The sequence below is a fragment of the Ruditapes philippinarum genome, unplaced genomic scaffold, assembly GCF_026571515.1.
Source record: "Ruditapes philippinarum isolate M1 unplaced genomic scaffold, ASM2657151v2 ctg298_1_1_1_1, whole genome shotgun sequence".
Classification (NCBI taxonomy): Eukaryota; Metazoa; Mollusca; class Bivalvia; order Venerida; family Veneridae; genus Ruditapes; species Ruditapes philippinarum.
Genome location: NW_026853973.1, coordinates 1,472,269 through 1,492,252, shown reverse-complemented (window position 1 = coordinate 1,492,252; position 19,984 = coordinate 1,472,269). Strand labels below are relative to the sequence as shown.

Sequence of the window (19,984 nt, the reverse complement as noted above, 5' to 3'; positions counted from 1 at the left end):
TTACATACATGCATTTTAAAATGTTCCAGAGCAAATTACCATGTTATTTATTTAGTAGGGGTTGCATACAGCTTTGCAATGATGCATTGCACGCGCTACAGACATATTTATTTATTTAATTCAGCGAGATTTAAATGGTTTCAAACAACAAATTTTGTAAACCGCAGACAGCAGATAGCTTTTTACAATTAAACTTGTTTCATGCACAATTGTAAAAGTCCCTACGCAAACCTTTACAGTGTTTGTTATCTGCAGCCGTTGATGTCTGTTTTTCCTTTGCAAGTGTAGTATTATACTTTTGGAATTGAAAATAAAAACCCTTCTGTAAAATAGATTTATTGTCAATATAGTTTATATTACAATAACATGAACAGATAAACATTATAAAAACGTAGGCTTTTTGGCTGGTGAATATGGTGTGGTATGAACTAAAAAAAATCATTTTCACCGAGGTCAATACGACTTTTGAAGCACATTATAAATTCTAGTCACCAGTTTAAACGTCCATATTTTTCAATAGTAAAGTCTATAAATATTTTTGAATGGCTGATCGAACTGCCTTTGAATACAATGCAAGTGTTCTTTACTTTTTCAATAATTGGGCGGTAAATTCCAATTCAACATTGTATTTCTAAATAAATATAAATATTTTTATGACAATAGACTACTTTGATTTCTATTTAAAAGGGACTCCACTGAGGTTTAAAAGCCTAAAAACATAACATTTGATTTTCTTATATGAATGAGCTTGGGCACTTTAAACAGAATTATATTCAAAGATAGTTAATAAATATACTTTGAAATAAATCAAAAATCGAATTTTAATGCTTTTCTTAGCCCGATTTAAGTGACAAGCGTTTAAACTCATTTTGGGTCATTGTTTTTCAATTTGAATTATTAGTCTGGAAAAACGAAGTGCGCTAATGATCTGAAATTTTGCAGAAAGATTAGTGGTCTTAACTTACATCAAATGGTACATTTATCAGGAAAAATATTTTCGGTCCAATAATGTCAAAACAACTCAGGGGAGTCCCTTTAATTGTTTCGCAAAAGCTTCTTTATAATGGTAATAACAAGATATGAATACAAAAATCAATGAGTGAGAGCGCCGTGCATGAAATGTAGCCGAATGATTAGCCAGACAAGTGGAAACAAAAATAACGGGCATAGACGGTGAAGGTACAAAGACAGAGTATGCAGGGGTGTCAAAACAAAACAATACTATACGAACTATGAATAATACAATTAAAATTGTAGGGCTTAGGTGTGAGGGAAAGTAAGTTATTCATAAAACGGACGTTATGCTGAATATGCGATGAAAATCAGTGCATATTATTGTGGACAGCACACACAAAAAAGAACATGGAATGACACCGCTTTGAAATGGTCATGTCGTATCCTAGTGTTCTTTGGCACGCAATTATAGTATTTATTTTTAGTTTGACAAAAAGTAAAAAGTTAAAAAAAATTTAGGGCAAGGGGTGGTCATTGAGTGTACTCTGATATTGCCCTGTATATTATTACAGAAAGTAAGACTTAATCAATCGGTCACGGAGAATGACATTTAATAACTATTTATAGACAATAATAAATTGGTATTATAAAATTATTGTAGTTTTGACATTTATAAGCAGAAAGATTGAATAACATAATGTGAAAGATAATTGTACGTAATATGATGACTTCACGCTGACACAAATATGTCGTGATGATTTTATCATATCAACGTATAATTAAACGAATGTTATAGGCCATGATAAGTTTCGAACGCACTGATCTACAAGTTATTAAAATATTATATATTGTGTATATTAGTTTAAAACATAAGATTAATTGTCAGAAATGATTTAAATGAGGTTATGAAATTTAATGCAAAATAAGCAATTAACTCGCAATCAAAATATCAAAATACATTATTGAATATTTACATGAAATAAAATTTTCAATTTTAATATCACTGATATTGTAAAATATACATTTTAAGTATACATTAACCTAAACATAAGATATTAAAAAGCTTTTAAAAATAAGATATGTGTCTAAACGCAATTGTGTTAACCTAATGGTAAGAAGTTGTATGCCAAAAGTATGTTCAATAAACAAAGTTGTATATACTTTAGTAACGTTCATTTCAAAATCTGCCATTACAAAGCATAACGAACATCCAAAATAAAAATGTCTAAGTGAAATAAATGTAATTTTAAGCACACGAACTTCACAAAAAAAATTTAACGTGACAAATGTGTTTTCCCATTCTAACTGAAATTAAGTTTGATATTTTTTATTATATATATTTATGTCGACTATTCAACGCCATCATCAGTATCGGTATCATGCCTATTGCACCCATTACCACCATTCTTTAATATGCTTTTTAGTCTAGGAATAGGAGAAGGGCCACTTCTTAACACGCATTCCTTTTCTGGGTCGCTTCCTTTGTTGATCATTCCATTTGAAGCCGGTTTTTTAAAGATGTATTTTCTCACTGCATTTTTGCCACACACCGGGTTTTGTCTAATATCTGAATCTGTCCCACTACTTGAACTACTTTTATTTCCACTTAATCGCCTCCCACATATCACATCACTGTTACAAATTGTGTCATTTAGAGGAATATGGTTACCATCCGTATCGGAAAAAGTCTGGCGAACGGTGGATGTGTACCTACGCGTTGCCACATAGTTCAAAGTAGTTGGTGCCAATGATGGACACGAAAAACAGAAAAATACATGCCGCAAAATATCTTGAAAACTTCTTCTAAATTTTTGACTCATTGCCGTATATATAATTGGGTTCAGGCAACTGTTAAGAAATCCACAAAAGTGAGTTATAAGCATGGTGAAGATGAAGTTACGCTCTCTAAGAAAACTTTTCTCTTGAAGCTGACTTATCACACTCACCAGATATTGTGGAGACCAGGATATAATGAAAGTGATTGCAATAACAATAACCATACGAGCAACCTGAAAGTATATTAGAACAAAATATCACTTATCACTTATTATTGAAACATTCACCTTTCTGCTTTGCAAAAACATGGTCTGACAATGTATATAAAAGATATACGTTTTTTGTAAAAGCATTTTAACCATACACATTACACTTTCTAAATTGACAAAGAGTTTGCTTCAGTTGTATTTAATTGTTATAGAATGATATCACTTACAGATTTCTAATTTATAAAATAGCATCTTGTTGTAAATACCTTTCTCTTGTTTTCCTCTTGTCTCCTGTTGTTCTCCTTTCTTCCAAAGATAGAGTTTTCCACAGTAATTGGTTGAAGAAGGCTCACAGCAATTTTAACACAGGTTGTTAGAATGACCACACTTGGAATTACGTAAATGATAAAAAACAGAAAAATGAAGTAGCCCTTTCTGAATTCACCAAGTTTACTTTCGTCATTGCCATATATGGCAATATCTATTTCATCAAATCTGTCGTTACAAATTTCACGAGATATTTGCCCATAGTCGCTATATATAGTGAAAGCCAGACTCTGGCAGTAGACGAATGGGCTTGCAACTATTATTGGTATAATCCAAGTACAGGCGATTATCTTGCGTGTTCTTGATTTACTGTTTATCTTCATTGCCGACAAAGGATGCACGATGGCATAGTACCTAAAACAAAAGAAAAAGAAGCTTACAAAAACATGAATTTCACGAAAACAATATAATTATGTAGTGATATGATTGGTCTTAAACGAAGCTATTCGTTTTTCTGAACATAACATAAATCACACTTTATGGTGTATCTAAATAACAGAAAGTAGATTTGTCTACATTTCTTGTTCGATGGTATCTTATTTGTTCCATCTTTACAGCATATAAAGACATGAAGAAACATTTTTGCAAAGTCACATTTATGGAAAAAGCATTGTTCTGGGGCGACGATTTTTATCATGTATAAACACATTCAATTACATTTTTTCTTATAAGACATTCCAGTAATAGTTAAGCCTCAGAAAAATTAACTTGTACCACAGGGCCTTCGGAATGAAAGTAAATATCGTAAATTACCAGTACTTTCTTTGCACGCCTGGTTTTTCTATCACTAAAGGGTCTTGACTGCCTAGTGTATATGACTAAACTTAATGTAATGAAGATTTTCTTTTCAGCAATAAAACATAATAACTTTGTCAATGGAATATTTTGAATATAGTGCAAAACAACCTTGCATTTTCTCGGAAGTGCAATGTTATCCCAAAAGATTTTCGAGTAACCTTCAAAACACGTATCAATCAACGTAGCTGTAATAGTACTTAGGATGTAAATTTAAAATTGTCAAAACGTTAATAATATATACTACAATGTGAGAATAGTAAAAAACACAACAATTAGTACATGTGTTGAACAGATGAAATTGCCTGTATTAGAATACGTCTAGTTCTTATATGAATGTATCCCGTTTACACCTACTCTAATTGCTTAACCCTTCTGTTACATAAATAATCTTATTGGAAAGTATATGAATAATATGATCTTATATTGACGTTTTTCAATTTCATTTGTAATTTCTAGTATTTTCTTAAACTTAAAGCACTTAATTATATTACTGGATTTATAACTTATTTCCATTTATAATCTCAAGGAATACAAGCATTTGTGTTTGTATTAAAATGACCATTGAGTCATCACTTTCCGTGTACTTGTCTCCTTTTTTAATGAACAATCAACCTGTCTGCAAGAGAAAGCACAAATCGACAAATTTAAAATTTATTGAATTATTTGAAAACAAATTAAGAGTTATACAGTTACTTATTTTCATTATTGTCACACAGAATGCAAGTATGTATGTTTATGTTATAATGTAAATTGGACCATTACTTTATGGGTGCTAGGCCCCTATTTGTACAGACAAATAAACGACTTCGTGTTCATAAATCTAGCTGTTAACAAAATATAAGCACAAAAGTCATTAACACAAATTTTTGCCACATTATTGAGCCTGAATTGCTGTTTGTAGATGATTCAAGGCACGAAAAGGCACCTGAGTAGAACCGCAAATGTAACGTAAGATAGCTCTGTAGCTTCCTCGCATGATATAATCAAATATCCCTGTCGTTGAGGGTTAAAGTTAACAATTTTAACAACTCGGCCACAGAGTTTGTGTTTTGTGTTTTTGTGGTTACTTAAAATCCGCGAAAGAAAATTTAAGTTTCATCTACAATAACGAGACCACACGTTATCAGTATTCCAAACACTTCTTTGCATGAAAATACCGGAAGTTATCCACATTTAACCTAATACTTCTGGTAAAATATGTTTATTCATTTTGTAAGGTCAATTCTCCAAATGATAACTTCAATGCTTTATCTAAAAATATACAAAACGATACATGCATCCATAATAAGACTGATTTGAATAATTTGTCTCATAGTCATTGACTTAGGAGATTCTGACGATACTGTGAGCGCTGCATAAATGTCTGCATTAAATCAAAGATAAAACGTATACATGTATATATTGTTTTAATATTTGATATAATATCTGTTTTGTTAATATTACTGCAGTAAAACAACAAATTATAAGCACGCATACATAAATGAACTAACAAAATAGCAATGCTGTTGAAACGTTCTACTTTGAAGACACATTAATATTATGTTTCATTTTTCAATTTCCATGTCTGCAGATAAGCTCTTCAGAAACTGACATTTTGTAAAATCAATTTCTGTCATTGTAAAGCAATCATTGCATATTTTTCTTTATGTGTACAAAACTCAGGGTATATGCAAGTTAAATCAGATGTAGTTCGGCAAAGTTTCTGTTTTAAAGATCTTAACACTTTCAATCGACAAAGATTGAAATATAAAAAAAAAAACAAGAAAGAAAAAAACTTTTCAAAATTGCCTTATGGTATACATCTCTTGATAAACAAATGCACAATTATTTTCTTTTTTCAAGAAAATGTAATGCTGCATTTCTCGCAATCGGTGACTTCTGTGAAGTGAAAATTACTGAAATCATGTTAAATTAACTGTCGTTAATCACGTGGTTTCGTGGTAGTGTTCTCAAAGTAAGTGATTCATACATTATTTTTTTAATAAAAACGCTTGTTAGTAATAATTTGTAAACGAGTATTTTGTAAATATCATATGTATGCTTACTTTCTAATAACGGAAAAATTTACAAAAGTCGAGATTGATTAAAAAAATACTCACTTGACAAAATCTTTCAAGGTTACTTTCATATTAATTTTTTTCTCCAGAACCAGCCACAGCAAGTCAGTTCTTAATGTACTAGGATTACGTTATAATGAAATGGCTTTATCATTTCTGTCAACTTGAATAGAACTATTAGCTTTTACTAATTTGAATAATTGTATCTATGAATGGAAAATGCATGTCTAAAATAATTGAATATTGAACTTTTCTAAAATTTAAAATATGCCATTTTACATGACATTAAACCATGTAAACGTGTTTTTTGTTTGCTTGATTGTTTGTTTGTTTGTTTGTTTGTTTGTTTGTTTTCCTAAGAATTGCTGATCAGTACAATTGAGTTTCTCATGTAACATCAGATGATACAATGCGGCTTTTTTAGGAATTTAACGACTGTGATAAAACTCAGTCATCAATCTGTTATATTTAGAACTGAACGCACTTCAAAGACATTAGAATTTTACCGTCTATTTTATATCTTATCGTTCCAAATAATTACTTTCAACTGTTCTGCTTGAAGGTTTATTTGGGCGTTTATTAGCTTTCTTTTCAATTTACACGCCTGATATCATTAAAAATAAATAAGGAAACAATCCTGCGAAATTTATTCTAAATATAAAACCAACTATTGAATGTAATTTCATTCTGTCGGAGAAACTGCCTCCCACTTTAAACGATTTTAATCTGATGACAGTAATTTAAACGTAATATCAACTTCCAAATTTGGTTTTTATAAAGAAAGTCTTATTATATTTTCAATTTCTGGTTAACCACGGATTTCAATTGCTTTTTTTTCTTTTTTGGTTAATTGCCTGTGTTGATTACAGTTGTTGTTCAAATATAAGACGTCATAAGTTACAAGTTACAAATCTTATCCTCTTGTTTTATATACGTGTATATTATATAAATTTATCAGAGTGATTATTTTGAATACATTTTTACATAGTTACATTGTGTTAACCCATAAAGGATCATTACTCAAGCCAAAATGCTACATGTATGCAATACCTTTATTTAAGCAATTTTGCTTAATCATCATCTGAAAATTCGTATATGTATTCAGAATTGATCTTTTATTATAAAAAGAAAGACAGATTGTAAAAAGTAAGGTTTTAAATAGGAAAGAGTTTTGGAAACAAAGGTCATTGCTTTGTGTCAGTCACTTGAATGTTGTTAATTAATCCAGGAATCTTGAAATAAATTTGCAAACATTTAATAGTGTTGACATGCTGTTTTGAATTTTTGATGTTCCTGTTCATATCAACAAATAGCTTACTCGATTTTGAAATACTGAAAATAAACAAACATGAACTCTTAATCAAGACCGTAAGTTGTTTATGAAAGCTGCAGACCATAACTTTTAGCAACGATTTAAGTTAAACTAATCATAAAATGAAGTATCTTTTCAAAAAAAAGACTGGGCCGAAATAAAACTAGTTAACTTGCATAATGTTAGTTCTTAGTTTTCCATGCAAAGTTATATAGTAATGTTAGCATAGCTTGCATAACAATGACTTATAATTTCTTATAGGGTTATTAATCTTGAAAAATGGAATACATTAAGATGAATGTGTTTCTTAACAAACCTGTCGTGTTTTGGTAAGTGGACGCAACAAAACATCAACGCAGTTGATAAGGGAATTATTTATATAATTATTTGATTTACATGCAAAAATTGTATCCTTTGGCCGGAAAAATAGTGTATGGCGCAAATGAATTTAGACACATTTAGAGATATATTCATACGGGGATTTTCATGAAACCCCTTGGCAGAGTAACAAATGGCATCTATTTCAAGAAATGACAATCATGATATGATTTATTAGGATTGTCAAACAATTATTTAGACCATCTGAAAAAAAAACACTAAACGTCTAGTGAAATACTTGATATGAACTGAAATAGAAATGTATTTTAAATCCCAAATTTAAATAACAATGTATAGTTTTTGTATAAGAAAGGTGGAGATAATTATTATACATGGAATAAAAACGTCTTGGATCTTTGATGCCGTTGGTATTTGGTGGGAGGGTTTGATCCATTCGAAAATTACATATTAAATAAACTTAACATTTAATGTGAAAAAAAAATTGCCATGCACTGTCATAACCAACATTAAGATTAGAACACCCACGTAAAAATTAAGTTAAAGCATAAGAATTTTTATTTTCATTATCTACATAATATGACATTACATAAACAATTCCGCGCATGAGCGTTCTTACTAACATTAATTTTATCATTGTCTGAAAAGATAATGTCAGACGTTTTGACGCTTTTATATTTTGACGTTACAAAAACCCATTATTCAGTTGTATTTTGTTTACTATATTTGTTCTGCTACCGTTCATGCAAAGCTGTGATGATAGTTTTCTGTCACATCAATGTAAACTAATTCAAATAAACCAGAAATTGTAATTATATTATTTCACCAGGTTTATACATTTATATTGTAATTAATTAAATAAAGAAAAAAATATTTAAAGTATGTTAGTAAATAATTGTGCTTTTAATTCTATTTTAAACCCTTACCACGCTAAATATCGTGTATAAACTTGTCAAACAAGTAAGTACTTACAGTAACTCTACGTTGCTGTAAGATATTAACAGCCTACATCAATTTGACACAAGTAACAAGGGTTATAAATTCTCCATTATAGTATTATTTATTTCTATGAATGGTTCAAAAGTAATATCAAAGCAGTAACAAATTACTTTGGAACCATTAATAGAAATAAATTGTTTGGTAGAGTCAGGGTATAGCGGCCAAACATTATCCAACATCTAAGCTCTTAACACCTATTTGGATAATTAATCGTTCAAACAACCACAGTTTTAACATAATTTAGTATATAAGTGTGAGTTTAAAAATTGTTTCTCTTTTGATATTTCTATTTATATTTTATGCTTACAACGGTTTATTTGTGCCCTATGACTGCATTGAAAATCTCCCCGTACATTCAATCAATGTTGATATATTTCCATCTTTATCTTCAAGGGATTGCTTAGCGTTCATAGCATGTACTCATTTATTGTCCAGCTTATACCTTTTATTCAATCTTAATATTATTGTATTATCATATTTTTTTAATTGAGGTTTAAGTTGCACTAAGACTTATAGTTTTACTCGTGGAAGAAAACGTCAGGTGCACATCTGTGCATTATTTCAGGTACGAAAGGGCACTTAGCCGCATGAAAAAAGGTCCAATATCCCATGCGAAAATTGAACACCCAGCGGTGAAGGGCAAGTGGTTTAAAGTCAAACAGCTTCCCTGCTAGACCAAGAACGCCCCTTAAAATTTATCTTTAATTTTGCAAAAGTAAAGACAACACATTTTTATCTAAAAAATGTCGTCACTTAAAAAGTCGTTACTTAGAAATTAATCTAAATCTTTTTTATTTCTTTTGTAATTACAGAACATTTTTTTTTGCTATTTAAACTCGACAAAGAACCTCTAAATTAGTTAAACTTCTTTCATCGATAGCATCTATAAAATAAGTGTGTTTATGGCTAAATTTTGGAAGAAAACAATGATGATAATATCTACACACTGAGATACAGACAAATAAAGTCAACTTCAGCAGATAAAATAATAGTGCTTTCTTTTTTAGAACAAACTGGTAATATAAAGGCTAGAAACATACCTGATTGTTCATCTTTATTCATGTTTCAAATATTATAAGAAAGATTTGTTTTTGATTTTTTTTTCCAATCTACATTCATCTAATACATAATCGAGAAGTATTACAAACCTATTTTTATCGAATGCCCCCGGTATAGTTTTGTAAGTATTGCAGAGATGTATTATGAAAAGAAAGGATAATAAAAGTAACTGTTTACTTAATATTGTTCTTGTGAAATGAAGTGTTATTTATAGCAAGCCTACCACCTTGACCTCGGAGGAAAATGCACGCGTCTTGAACAGGACACGTTGACTTGATGTGGAAGACATATTTGCTAGATTATTTAAAAGTCCTTCCATGCATGTCAAAGTTTCAGTTCGAACACGAATGTGTGAGCCTTTAAAGATCCTGTATGTTGGCGATCAAAGTGGTAAACCAAACTAAGTGAAATTATATATATGTAAATAATTATGCATATAAACCAATTTTCAAACATCGAAATATATGAAAAATATGTACTGCAAATATTTGTACATATTATATGTTATCATTAAAAAATATGCATTTATTTCTTATTGTAAAATGTTACTTAAACTTTATAGAAAAATAAATGTTTTATTACCCCCTTTATTTACAGGAAATGTTAAATTCGGTAATATCTTTATAAATAATGCTTTTTGGAACCTACAATATTGATTTAATCTTAATTTGAGCATCATATTAATGATTTAAAACCATAAAAATTGTTTTACAGGATCTTTAAACTCTAATACTGAGAATGTTGTGAACATTCAAACTATAATTGTGACCTTGTCTTTTTGGGTATGGACATGGGTTTTAGGCGCGACATATCATTATGATGTGGTAAACATTTATGCCAAGATACTTAAAAATCCTTCTATGCATGACAAAATTACAGTCCGGAGACGAATGTTGTGTAAGAAGGGACGCACAGACAGACGGGCGAACAGAGAGACGGTGCGATTTTAATATGCCGTCCTTGGAGGGTATTAGTGCATAATTTATATGAAGTGAAGAGTTTTAATGTAAATCAATATAATAATTTTGTTACAAAGATTGTCGTTGATTTACCTTGATGCTGATTATATTTTCCTTTCCATGATAATATCTATATTGACTACCGGTATTTGTCATTAAAAAGTTGATATGATCAACTTTAGTCATTTAGATTATGAGTTTTAAATAAGGAACAAAATTATTACAAATCAATCATGCAGCTTTCTGAAGTTTTATGTGTAAATGAAAAAATATTTGTTAAAGAAGTTGCGGTTGTTTTCGGCTTTTTGAACGAGGAACGATAGAAGTTCATCACATAATATCGTCATATGCATACATGGATGCGTTTTGCTGAAACACATCTAAGCTATTTTGATCTAGCAAAATTGTCCCTTGACAGCTTTCACCAATTAAGATGACAGCAGCTTTCCTTCTTGACTTTTGGTGATAATGTAGGCAATGCTATACAAAAAAACTCCAATTTAAGGAAATTGTCTAAAAGCAATTAGTGTTTTCAAAAGACATTAAATATTCATCACACGCCTACGTCTGAAATGTATTTAAAGTGAAACATAAGTGCCCTAAGGAAAAGGTATTTTACAAATGTATAAGTTTTGAATATTGTAATCGGAGAAAGCTTTATTACATTATTGAAGGCGATATGTACATGTATATTAAATTATGTATCATGCTTAATATTCAGTAATGATTACCTTATTATTTAGGTATCTGAAGGAAAAACACGAAAAACGATTATTCGGATTTAATTGTAATGAAGTCAAAATACAACAAAATTGAATTTTCCATAAAGATGTATTATTCAAATATTAGACATTTGGTAATCAGACTTGAAGTGAAGATCTTTAACATAGATTTCTCTGTTGTACCTTGGAAATTACTTTTACGTAACCAAACGTCCGTGTCATTTGGTAAAGTAATGCAAATGTCATTGCACTCTAAACGAAACGGGGATCATGGAAAATACTTGCTTGAAATTTAAAGGTCATTAACATAGGCAATATCCCTACTTTCATAAATGTAGGCTTATCCTTTCTCAAATTATTGAACTGACAATGAGTGTACACTAAGTGCCAATGTAACTTGCACCTACTGTCCTGAAATTAAAATACACCTTTGAGATTATCCCTTTCAACAAGTGTCCATTATTTTTTCAGGAATGGGGACTTTGATTACAATAGGTATCCATTATATGTAAGATCTATACACAAGTCGCATCATATGTGTAAGTAATAAAAAATAACAAAGACATAAAACTGAAATACAATATTTTCAAGAACTTTCATTATTATCTGATCATTACGATATGAATTACGATGTTAATTAGTACAAAGAAATGTGATGGTGTATTCTAAGTTGGAGAAAGTCCTCGTATCTGTCCATTCCAGAGAAATAATAAATAGCTAAAAACCAAATCTATATGATAGAGTATGAAGCATTCTTATGCATTGAATTACAAAATCAATTATCTCGTGTTTATTTCTGTCATTTTAACGTAATTATCTAGACGAAAAATGCAATTTTGCATTGATATCTTAACAAGAGGTTTAGTCCGCAGTTTCAATTTCCCCTTGTTGCAAATTCAGACTGGCTGTTCAGACGTCCCTGGTGTCATTACGAAAAATTGCAAATAACTTTGCTCTCATTTGTGTTCTAAATTTACACACATATGACTAATAAAACGCTTTGAAAATTAAAATATAATCACAGTAAGCTTTTAGAGTCTGTGTCTACAGAACGAAGAACCAAGTTAAATGTCATTTTGTCATATGTTTTCAATCAAAAGTCAATTTATACAGAATTTGAGTTTAAAAAAGACAAAGAGAATAGTTTAATCTTTACAATGTTAATCACGATTGTTCCTGTTCTTGCATTGCAATACCTTAATTCGGCTTTGAATACAAACAAGACCGAACATTAAATATAACTAATTTTGCAAGAAATGAAATATCTTAAGATAATATTCTTTAGGTAGTTTAATTTGTTCTTAATTAATTGGCTGTGTCCGCATGTCTCGATCAAATTGTAAGCCAGAAGGACATGTTTCTTTTTTAAGGGGTACTAATTTTGTTATTTCTTTAAAATGTAATACATTATGCGTTCATGTTGTGTGACAATAATGAAACAATATCTCTCTTGTTGTCCATAGAAATGTGTAGCTACATAATTGTTGATTGGACATGAAATGAATATATCTCATTAAATGATAAACAATATGTAAATCAGTAATATTGTGTTATATAAATAAGTAGGAAACAGTTGAATAGCTGATTAACATCATGTTGAACTTAACGTCAATGTAAATCTTAGTAAACGTTTTTGACATAGGTACGGTGATCACGTATCAAATAATTATACAATATTTATTTTAAAACTTAAAATATAGTATCATAACAGGCTAACGACCACGTTTGCTACATACAGGAAACGGGGCCGACGTAAACTTTTTCATTAAAGTCTTAGCTTGCTGGCTGCAACAAATGGTACCGATCCAGCAAGTATAGACTAAAATTATCTGACTTATTTGGACCCTAGTCTGCAATATTTTCTTTTTGTCCAAATACTCGTTCATACATGCATTTAAAAATTTTCCCTTACAATCATAAATGGTTTTGTCCAGACTGAAAAGCGGGAAAGTCCGTTTTAGGTATTTAGGCTGGTAGTCTAAAAAGGTAAAGAGATGTATGTAGCATTTTCCTAAACCCTTTTCCGACTAAACACATTACATTTACAGTTCTGTTTAATGAATGTGGGTTTTTATCATTTTCTAAGGATTGGTGGCATCTTAACTTCTCACATTCCAATGCACAAATATATCACAATCAGGATTACTGATGTTTTAAATGCATATTAGGCATATCTATGAAATAAGCTGTATTTTTGGTACATAAACTAAAAATATATGTCGGTTTGATTATTGTTATATTACAATAATGTCTTCATGTACTTCTTATATATATTGCTTTATATAATGCTATGGTTTGCTCAAAGGAGATTCCGAAATATTCCTGAAGAGATAAATTAGTTTGATGCATCTCAAGGTCAAAATGTTTTCACATATAATTTATCAAATTAGCTCACAAATCAATTGAAATGACTTGAATTCCCGTCACAGATATGATTGGACTGTGAAAACGAAACACTTGCAGACATATTGCTTCACCAAAGAAGCTAAAATGGATTAAATAAACTTTTGCGGGCTTAACTGGCATACAAATGTATTTTATGTGATTAATTTTATCACTCGCCGAAACGATCAACAACGTAAATTTACATTTGTATGCAAACAATTACAAAGTTTTGGCTGCATTTTAGGGTAAGATACCTTTAACAATAGATTATCATTTTTAGACTGAAAAATATAACAATTTATAAACAACACATGAGTTTGTGGGTAAGCTGATCCTTTGTTGCGTGCTTTAATCGTCTGCTAGTTCCATTTTGACACATACATAATCCCATGCAATAACTTCTTAAGAAAACGGATATTTACTTTCGTACTATTCAACAAAAAGATATTTAAGACGCGTAAAACAAAAAGCAACTAAAGTTTCTTTCTTTCCATAGTCATTCTGGTGATGCTCCTTCGTGATGAACTTAGAAAAATAAGAAGCTGAATCGAGAAGAAAAAATGGCGGCCATTTTAATTTTTTTAGAAAATAAACCACGTGACTAGATTTTATACTGTTAAAAAATACTGTTACCTATGTAATAGTGCAAATTTCTTAGTCACGTGGTACACTTATTATTATTATTATTATTTTATGAAAAAATGTCAGGGTACAACTGAGATAACAGTTGTCCTTTACTCAATTTTTATTATGTTTTCCGCATATTCATTTCTGTGTTTTAATATGTTAATTCTAATATTATGACCTATAGATATTTCGTCTTATTGGTATTAATTTGTATCTATTTAATGCCTGTGTTATTCTAAAATTATAAACTGTCTTATATTTCATAGAATAAATATACCTTAAATGGAAAAATGTAAAATAAAGTAAATTTTCTTCTGTTCATGATAATAATTAAATAAATTCTAAAGAAAATATATAATTATATATCTTTGCAAAATTGCCAAACATGGTTTTGGAAAATGCATAGACTTTTTTTATTAAATCTTTATTTATCATTATAAGATTCATTTTTTATCATTTTTACTGCCTACATAAACACTGCAAATGTAATGCATATTCTTATATTTTCCAACATGATATTACATAATGAAATGTGCCTAGCCAAGAATCGATTATGTTTAGGATAATAAAGGTCGATTTGTATCATTTCTTTAAATAAACTCGAATTGAAAGAAGGGGCGGAATTCAGTTAACAACGAAAGCATACCAATAAGCCAGATATGAAAGTTCGTGTCGACTGACATATTTGCTTATATCAAATTCAACACTACGCAATTTTAACATCAATTATAGAATAATTTAAAAGTAAGTGTTGATGGTATTATATGATAAAAATATATTTGATATAAAAACAATGCAACAGTTTACTATACAGATATTTAGACTTGAAGCTGTTTGTTTATACGGATGCTTCTAAATTAAAAAAATACCATTTGAATTCTGCTTAAGCCGCTGCTAGAGGGAGTGAACTTTAGCTTGTGCTGTCCCGTACCATCGTTGAACCATTTTCAATTTTGCCATTTCGGTAGTTGTTTTGAGAATGCTTTGATATTATTCACTTTTAATACAAATGCCTTAAACTATCTAAGAGCACTGACTATTATACATGTACATAGCAGTAATTTGTAAACTGAGGATTTGAGCATGAAAATCAGAGCCTGCCTTTTTGCGTCCAAAAAAAGAAACTTTTAGATTAATTGATAATCGAGACAGTCCTCGTTCACACCTAATCACATCACTCTTCTTGTCATTCATGAATCTTCTTTGGCATTATGCAATTTATATCAATTGATATCTAAGTACCTTTTACGTGTTCATGATATGTCAAATAGATAAAGGAGAAAATTTGACAATTACGGTAGTTGCACGTTGCAGATTTCGGCCATTCTCTCTCAAACAGAAATATTTACTCCTTTGGAAAGAACTAGATTATCAAGTGTCAGTCTCAAGCAACTTTCTGATCATTTCAAAGAGTACAAATGATAATATTTTGTCTCATTAGCCGAACGACACATAAAATACTTGACGGAAATAAACTACTTAGTATAAAATGCTGATTTTCCAACGAGATATTGAAGCAAAACATATCGCGGATAAAACGAAAAATATATTATAAATACTCATATTATAAGTGCATTGTAACGAGAAATGTATTTTTAATGAACGATAAAACGCCGTGTAAAATAAAATATCAAAAAATTATGTAATAGTTCATGCATTATTTCATGAGCGCTACACTGGGAATCAATTTTACACTTCACTTTTTTTTACAAAATTCAATCAATAGGACAATTAGTGATAAATAGGCTTCAAATTACAAAACTTCATCGCCACAAACTTAACACTTAAAACTTATCGTTCTAATTTGATTCATATCAACGACTTGAAGACGGCTGGCTAATGGATCAGTAAGAGACGAACTTATCTATTATTTCTTGTTGTTTTTATCAGCTCGTTTAAAATCTTGACTTCCATACTATCGTCTTTCATATCCTACGTTTCTGCCACCTAGGTTAGTCTGGCATGAAGTGAGATAGGGACACTAGAAAATTAAAAGATTTATTTTTTGTCTTAATGATTTTTTTTCTTTATATAAAACTTGAAATTATCTTTGAAAGACACAATAAAAATGGTTATTTTAAGACCTTTTCTAGTAGATAGATGTTGTTTTCATTTTAATTTTATTTGAAGCATGTATTGTTTTAATGACAGCTAAGGTAAAGAAAGTTTATCTAGTACATCCAGTTTTGTAATATTTAATTTGAATATTCACATGCTAGTAAAAAAATAAATTATAAATATTACAAATATAAAAGTGGTAAAAAGCTGCAATATTAATTCCTCGCTTATATTTTATAAGTAATAATTTAACATGAAAACCTTGAAACTACAATAAATTCAATGCGATAAAACACATCTTTATCCAAATCAATAACGAGCCAATGCCTGAAAAATATCTGATGAAAATGAAAAGGTTTTACTATACAACGAAATAGCTACCTGTGGGGACCTCCACTTATTTTAATCTGAAAACCCGTTAATATCTAAAACGATTTAGAAAATGAAGGAAGTAATGCATGTTACATTGGCTCAGAAAAAAATGATAAAAGTAGAAAGTGCTGTTTAAATCACTTTATAAATGAGTTATTGCTGACGTGAAAGGAAAAAGTATTGGGAATAAAACAAGTATCCAAGAGGTATTAAAAGGATTCTTTATTACAAATATAAAGTTTTTTTTTTATTGTTTTCGATCTTAAGTCATTAATGTTAATGCTTGTTGTCCAGCTAGCTTGCGGAATATCGCAGGTTCTTCACAGGTGCCCGTTCGCGCTTGAAATAATACACGGAGGGGCACCTGAGGTAAAGCTTGAAGGTCGTCATTTGACCTTAACACTGCGGGTTCAAAGAGAATTTTTATTGCTATTAAAGTAATAAATATTAAAGCGGGCGCTATGGTGCATGGTCGGTATCTTGCAATTTCCAGTACCATCAATGAACAGGCTCAAACAAACTGAGCCTGCAATATTTTTAATTATGCCATTTTTGATGTCCTCTCGGGATTCGTATTTTCTTTATATTCAAATTAAACGATATGTTGGAATGCATTTTCTTGGCTATTCAAGTTTTAAAAGCATCGTTCACACAATTCTGGTTGAATATTTCAATCGTACTAAAAGCTATTAGCCAGGAGACACCGGTAAAATAACTGTTTTTGAATAGAAAATCTTTTCATCTCTCATTCCTTATAGCTGAAATGAACAAATCTAACCTTCACATAGAATGAAATAGCCGCAGTTTTGTGTGTAAAACATTAAATGTTGTTACAAAATGATTGACTAAATTTCAGTTCGGCTTTCAGACGTTTCTCTAAAATATAATTGCATGACCAGAAATACAAACTGGTGGACAAAAGAGCTGTCAAAAATGAAGTTGATATTCAATATAACACCGTTTTACAATACCATGTACTCTTTGTATCTATGGAAAATTAAAGTAAAGCTTTTAAGAAAATCCATCAATTCATATATAATAGAGAACCGTTTTGGAAGAAAGTATGTAGTTTGTTCGAAGAAATTGAGATTAGTTATGTCTTGCAAATAATATAAATTTATTAAAAATCGATGTTTGATAAAGTAATAAAATACAAATATATAAAAATAATAATAATAATTATTTTTTATTATTATTATTATAATTATTGTTGTTGTTGTTATTATTATTATTATTATTATTATTATTATTACAAATAAGAAATTTAATCTAATTTATGTATCATTTATAAATCAGTTTTATCGTTTCATTTAAATAACATAAACTCATGTTTAAACTTACTGTGGGTCCTATCGGAAATTAATGTTATTGGCTGTTACAAAAAAGGCATATAATATACTAGCGAAATAGATCTTCACAAAATAGCAATATATTTTAAGCTGTTGTAAATATTTGTTTTATATCGTTCAATTTAAGTTTAAGTATTTTATCAACGATTATTTTTACAATGTTTTATCGCGAAGAAAGAAAAACAGATTGTTTTTCAAAGTACTAGTTTAACTTAACAGTTTTGAAATATTTTTGGAAATAAGCATTCGATATTAAAACAGATAGAGTAGGCAATTATATTATGAAAAGTATATCGTTTTCTCATTTAAATATATGAAAATTATAAAGCTGATTCTAACATTTTATTATTTTAGAGTTATAATAACAAAAAGTGAAAATTACCTTTCGAATGAAATCGCCGCCAAGGTAAGCACACTTGTAAAAACAAATATAGGCAGTAAGTAAGAAACAACCGAGCACAGCCCATCACTTTTGAAAATATGCCATTCACAATCCGCCGTATACTCGAGTAGTTTAAGAGGCATTACGATTGATGCAACGAGTAGATCAGAAATAGCTAAATTCACAATATAGTAGTTAGTTACGGTATGCATGTTGCAATTCCGCCATACTGTCCAAATCACTAGTAAATTCCCCAGTACTGCAAGCACTGCCACAAATATATAACAAATAACAACAATAATTGTAACAGGGGCTAGTTGTGTGTAATCCTGATGATAAACAGTCGCTTGTTCACAAATACTTTGTGTATGATACTCATATTTCCCTTCAGTATCATTTTCCGAAACACCTTTATAACTGTAATTCATTTCCATATTGAATATATTAACCGTACACCTTTGTAAAGTTAATGTTAAAATATAATTAAAAATATTGAGTAAGTTATTGTACAGATAATCGTTCTATATTTTGATAGACATCTAATATTTTTTACAAAAAAAAAGTGAACAATATTTCCAACAAGTTCACAATAAATGGAAACAAAATGCAACAAATGTAATTTTTAACAATAACAGTTTTGGGTTGATCACTTTTATAAATGTAAGTTATCCTGAAAGCAGTTATCACCCTGGCAATCTAGCAATCAAGACTGCTAACTAGCATAATCTTTACAGAACTGATTTTACGCAGTGTTATGACATGGCCATAGAATTTCAACTATCAGATGGTATTTCATTCCTTCCGCCGAGAAAAGCTCTCCCTGACAAATATTGGAAATTCATGCGCTAAGAAACTATCTACTGGTGTTACGAGTTGACGGCATCTTAAGGCGAAAGAAAAACATCTTAAACGAATACTTTGCAAGCAACATCCAACAAAATAATAAATTTTAAAGGGAGTTCACACCAGGGTTAAATTTTGTAAACATTGTAAACAAATCTGTTAACATGTTATCCTTTATACAAACCAGGTAACTTCCGATTTTATTAAACATGTTTGAGTCAGTTTATTATCACCTAAGTTGTTTTCTTTTCCTTTATAACCACGAGTTAATACACATAAACAAACAAACCTAGATGGTTGATACAGTTTTAAATGTTTGATTATAATTTATGGCACAGTTTGATGGGTTGTAAAATGTTATTAAATCAGTCAGAGAGAGATTGTGACAAGTTTTATGTGTCTGTACCTATTTATGCAATGCGGGTGGGTTTATTGTTTTGCTAACATAGATGAAACCGGT

The 19,984-nt window shown here is 29.9% G+C and overlaps 1 protein-coding gene across 1 annotated transcript; it reads right to left on the bottom strand.

Moving 5' to 3' along the window:
- Positions 1-402: 402 nt before the first annotated feature.
- Positions 403-19,735, bottom strand: LOC132738560 (QRFP-like peptide receptor). The gene is made up of 3 exons (XM_060726069.1): positions 18,682-19,735; positions 3,206-3,620; positions 403-2,963 (listed from the first exon to the last, which is right to left on the bottom strand). The coding sequence occupies exons 1-3, from the start codon at positions 19,113-19,115 to the stop codon at positions 2,304-2,306; spliced, it is 1,509 nt and encodes a 502-aa protein (XP_060582052.1). The 5' UTR covers positions 19,116-19,735; the 3' UTR covers positions 403-2,303.
- Positions 19,736-19,984: the final 249 nt, after the last annotated feature.

Coding starts and splice junctions, on each gene's coding strand:
- LOC132738560 (XM_060726069.1), bottom strand. CDS start 19,115: ATGGAAATGAATTACAGTTATAAAGGTGTTTCGGAAAATGATACTGAA. Junction 3,621..18,681: donor GCGGCGATTTCATTCGAAAG/GTAATTTTCACT, acceptor CTTTTGTTTTAG/GTACTATGCCATCGTGCATC. Junction 2,964..3,205: donor AAGAGGAAAACAAGAGAAAG/GTATTTACAACA, acceptor ATATACTTTCAG/GTTGCTCGTATGGTTATTGT.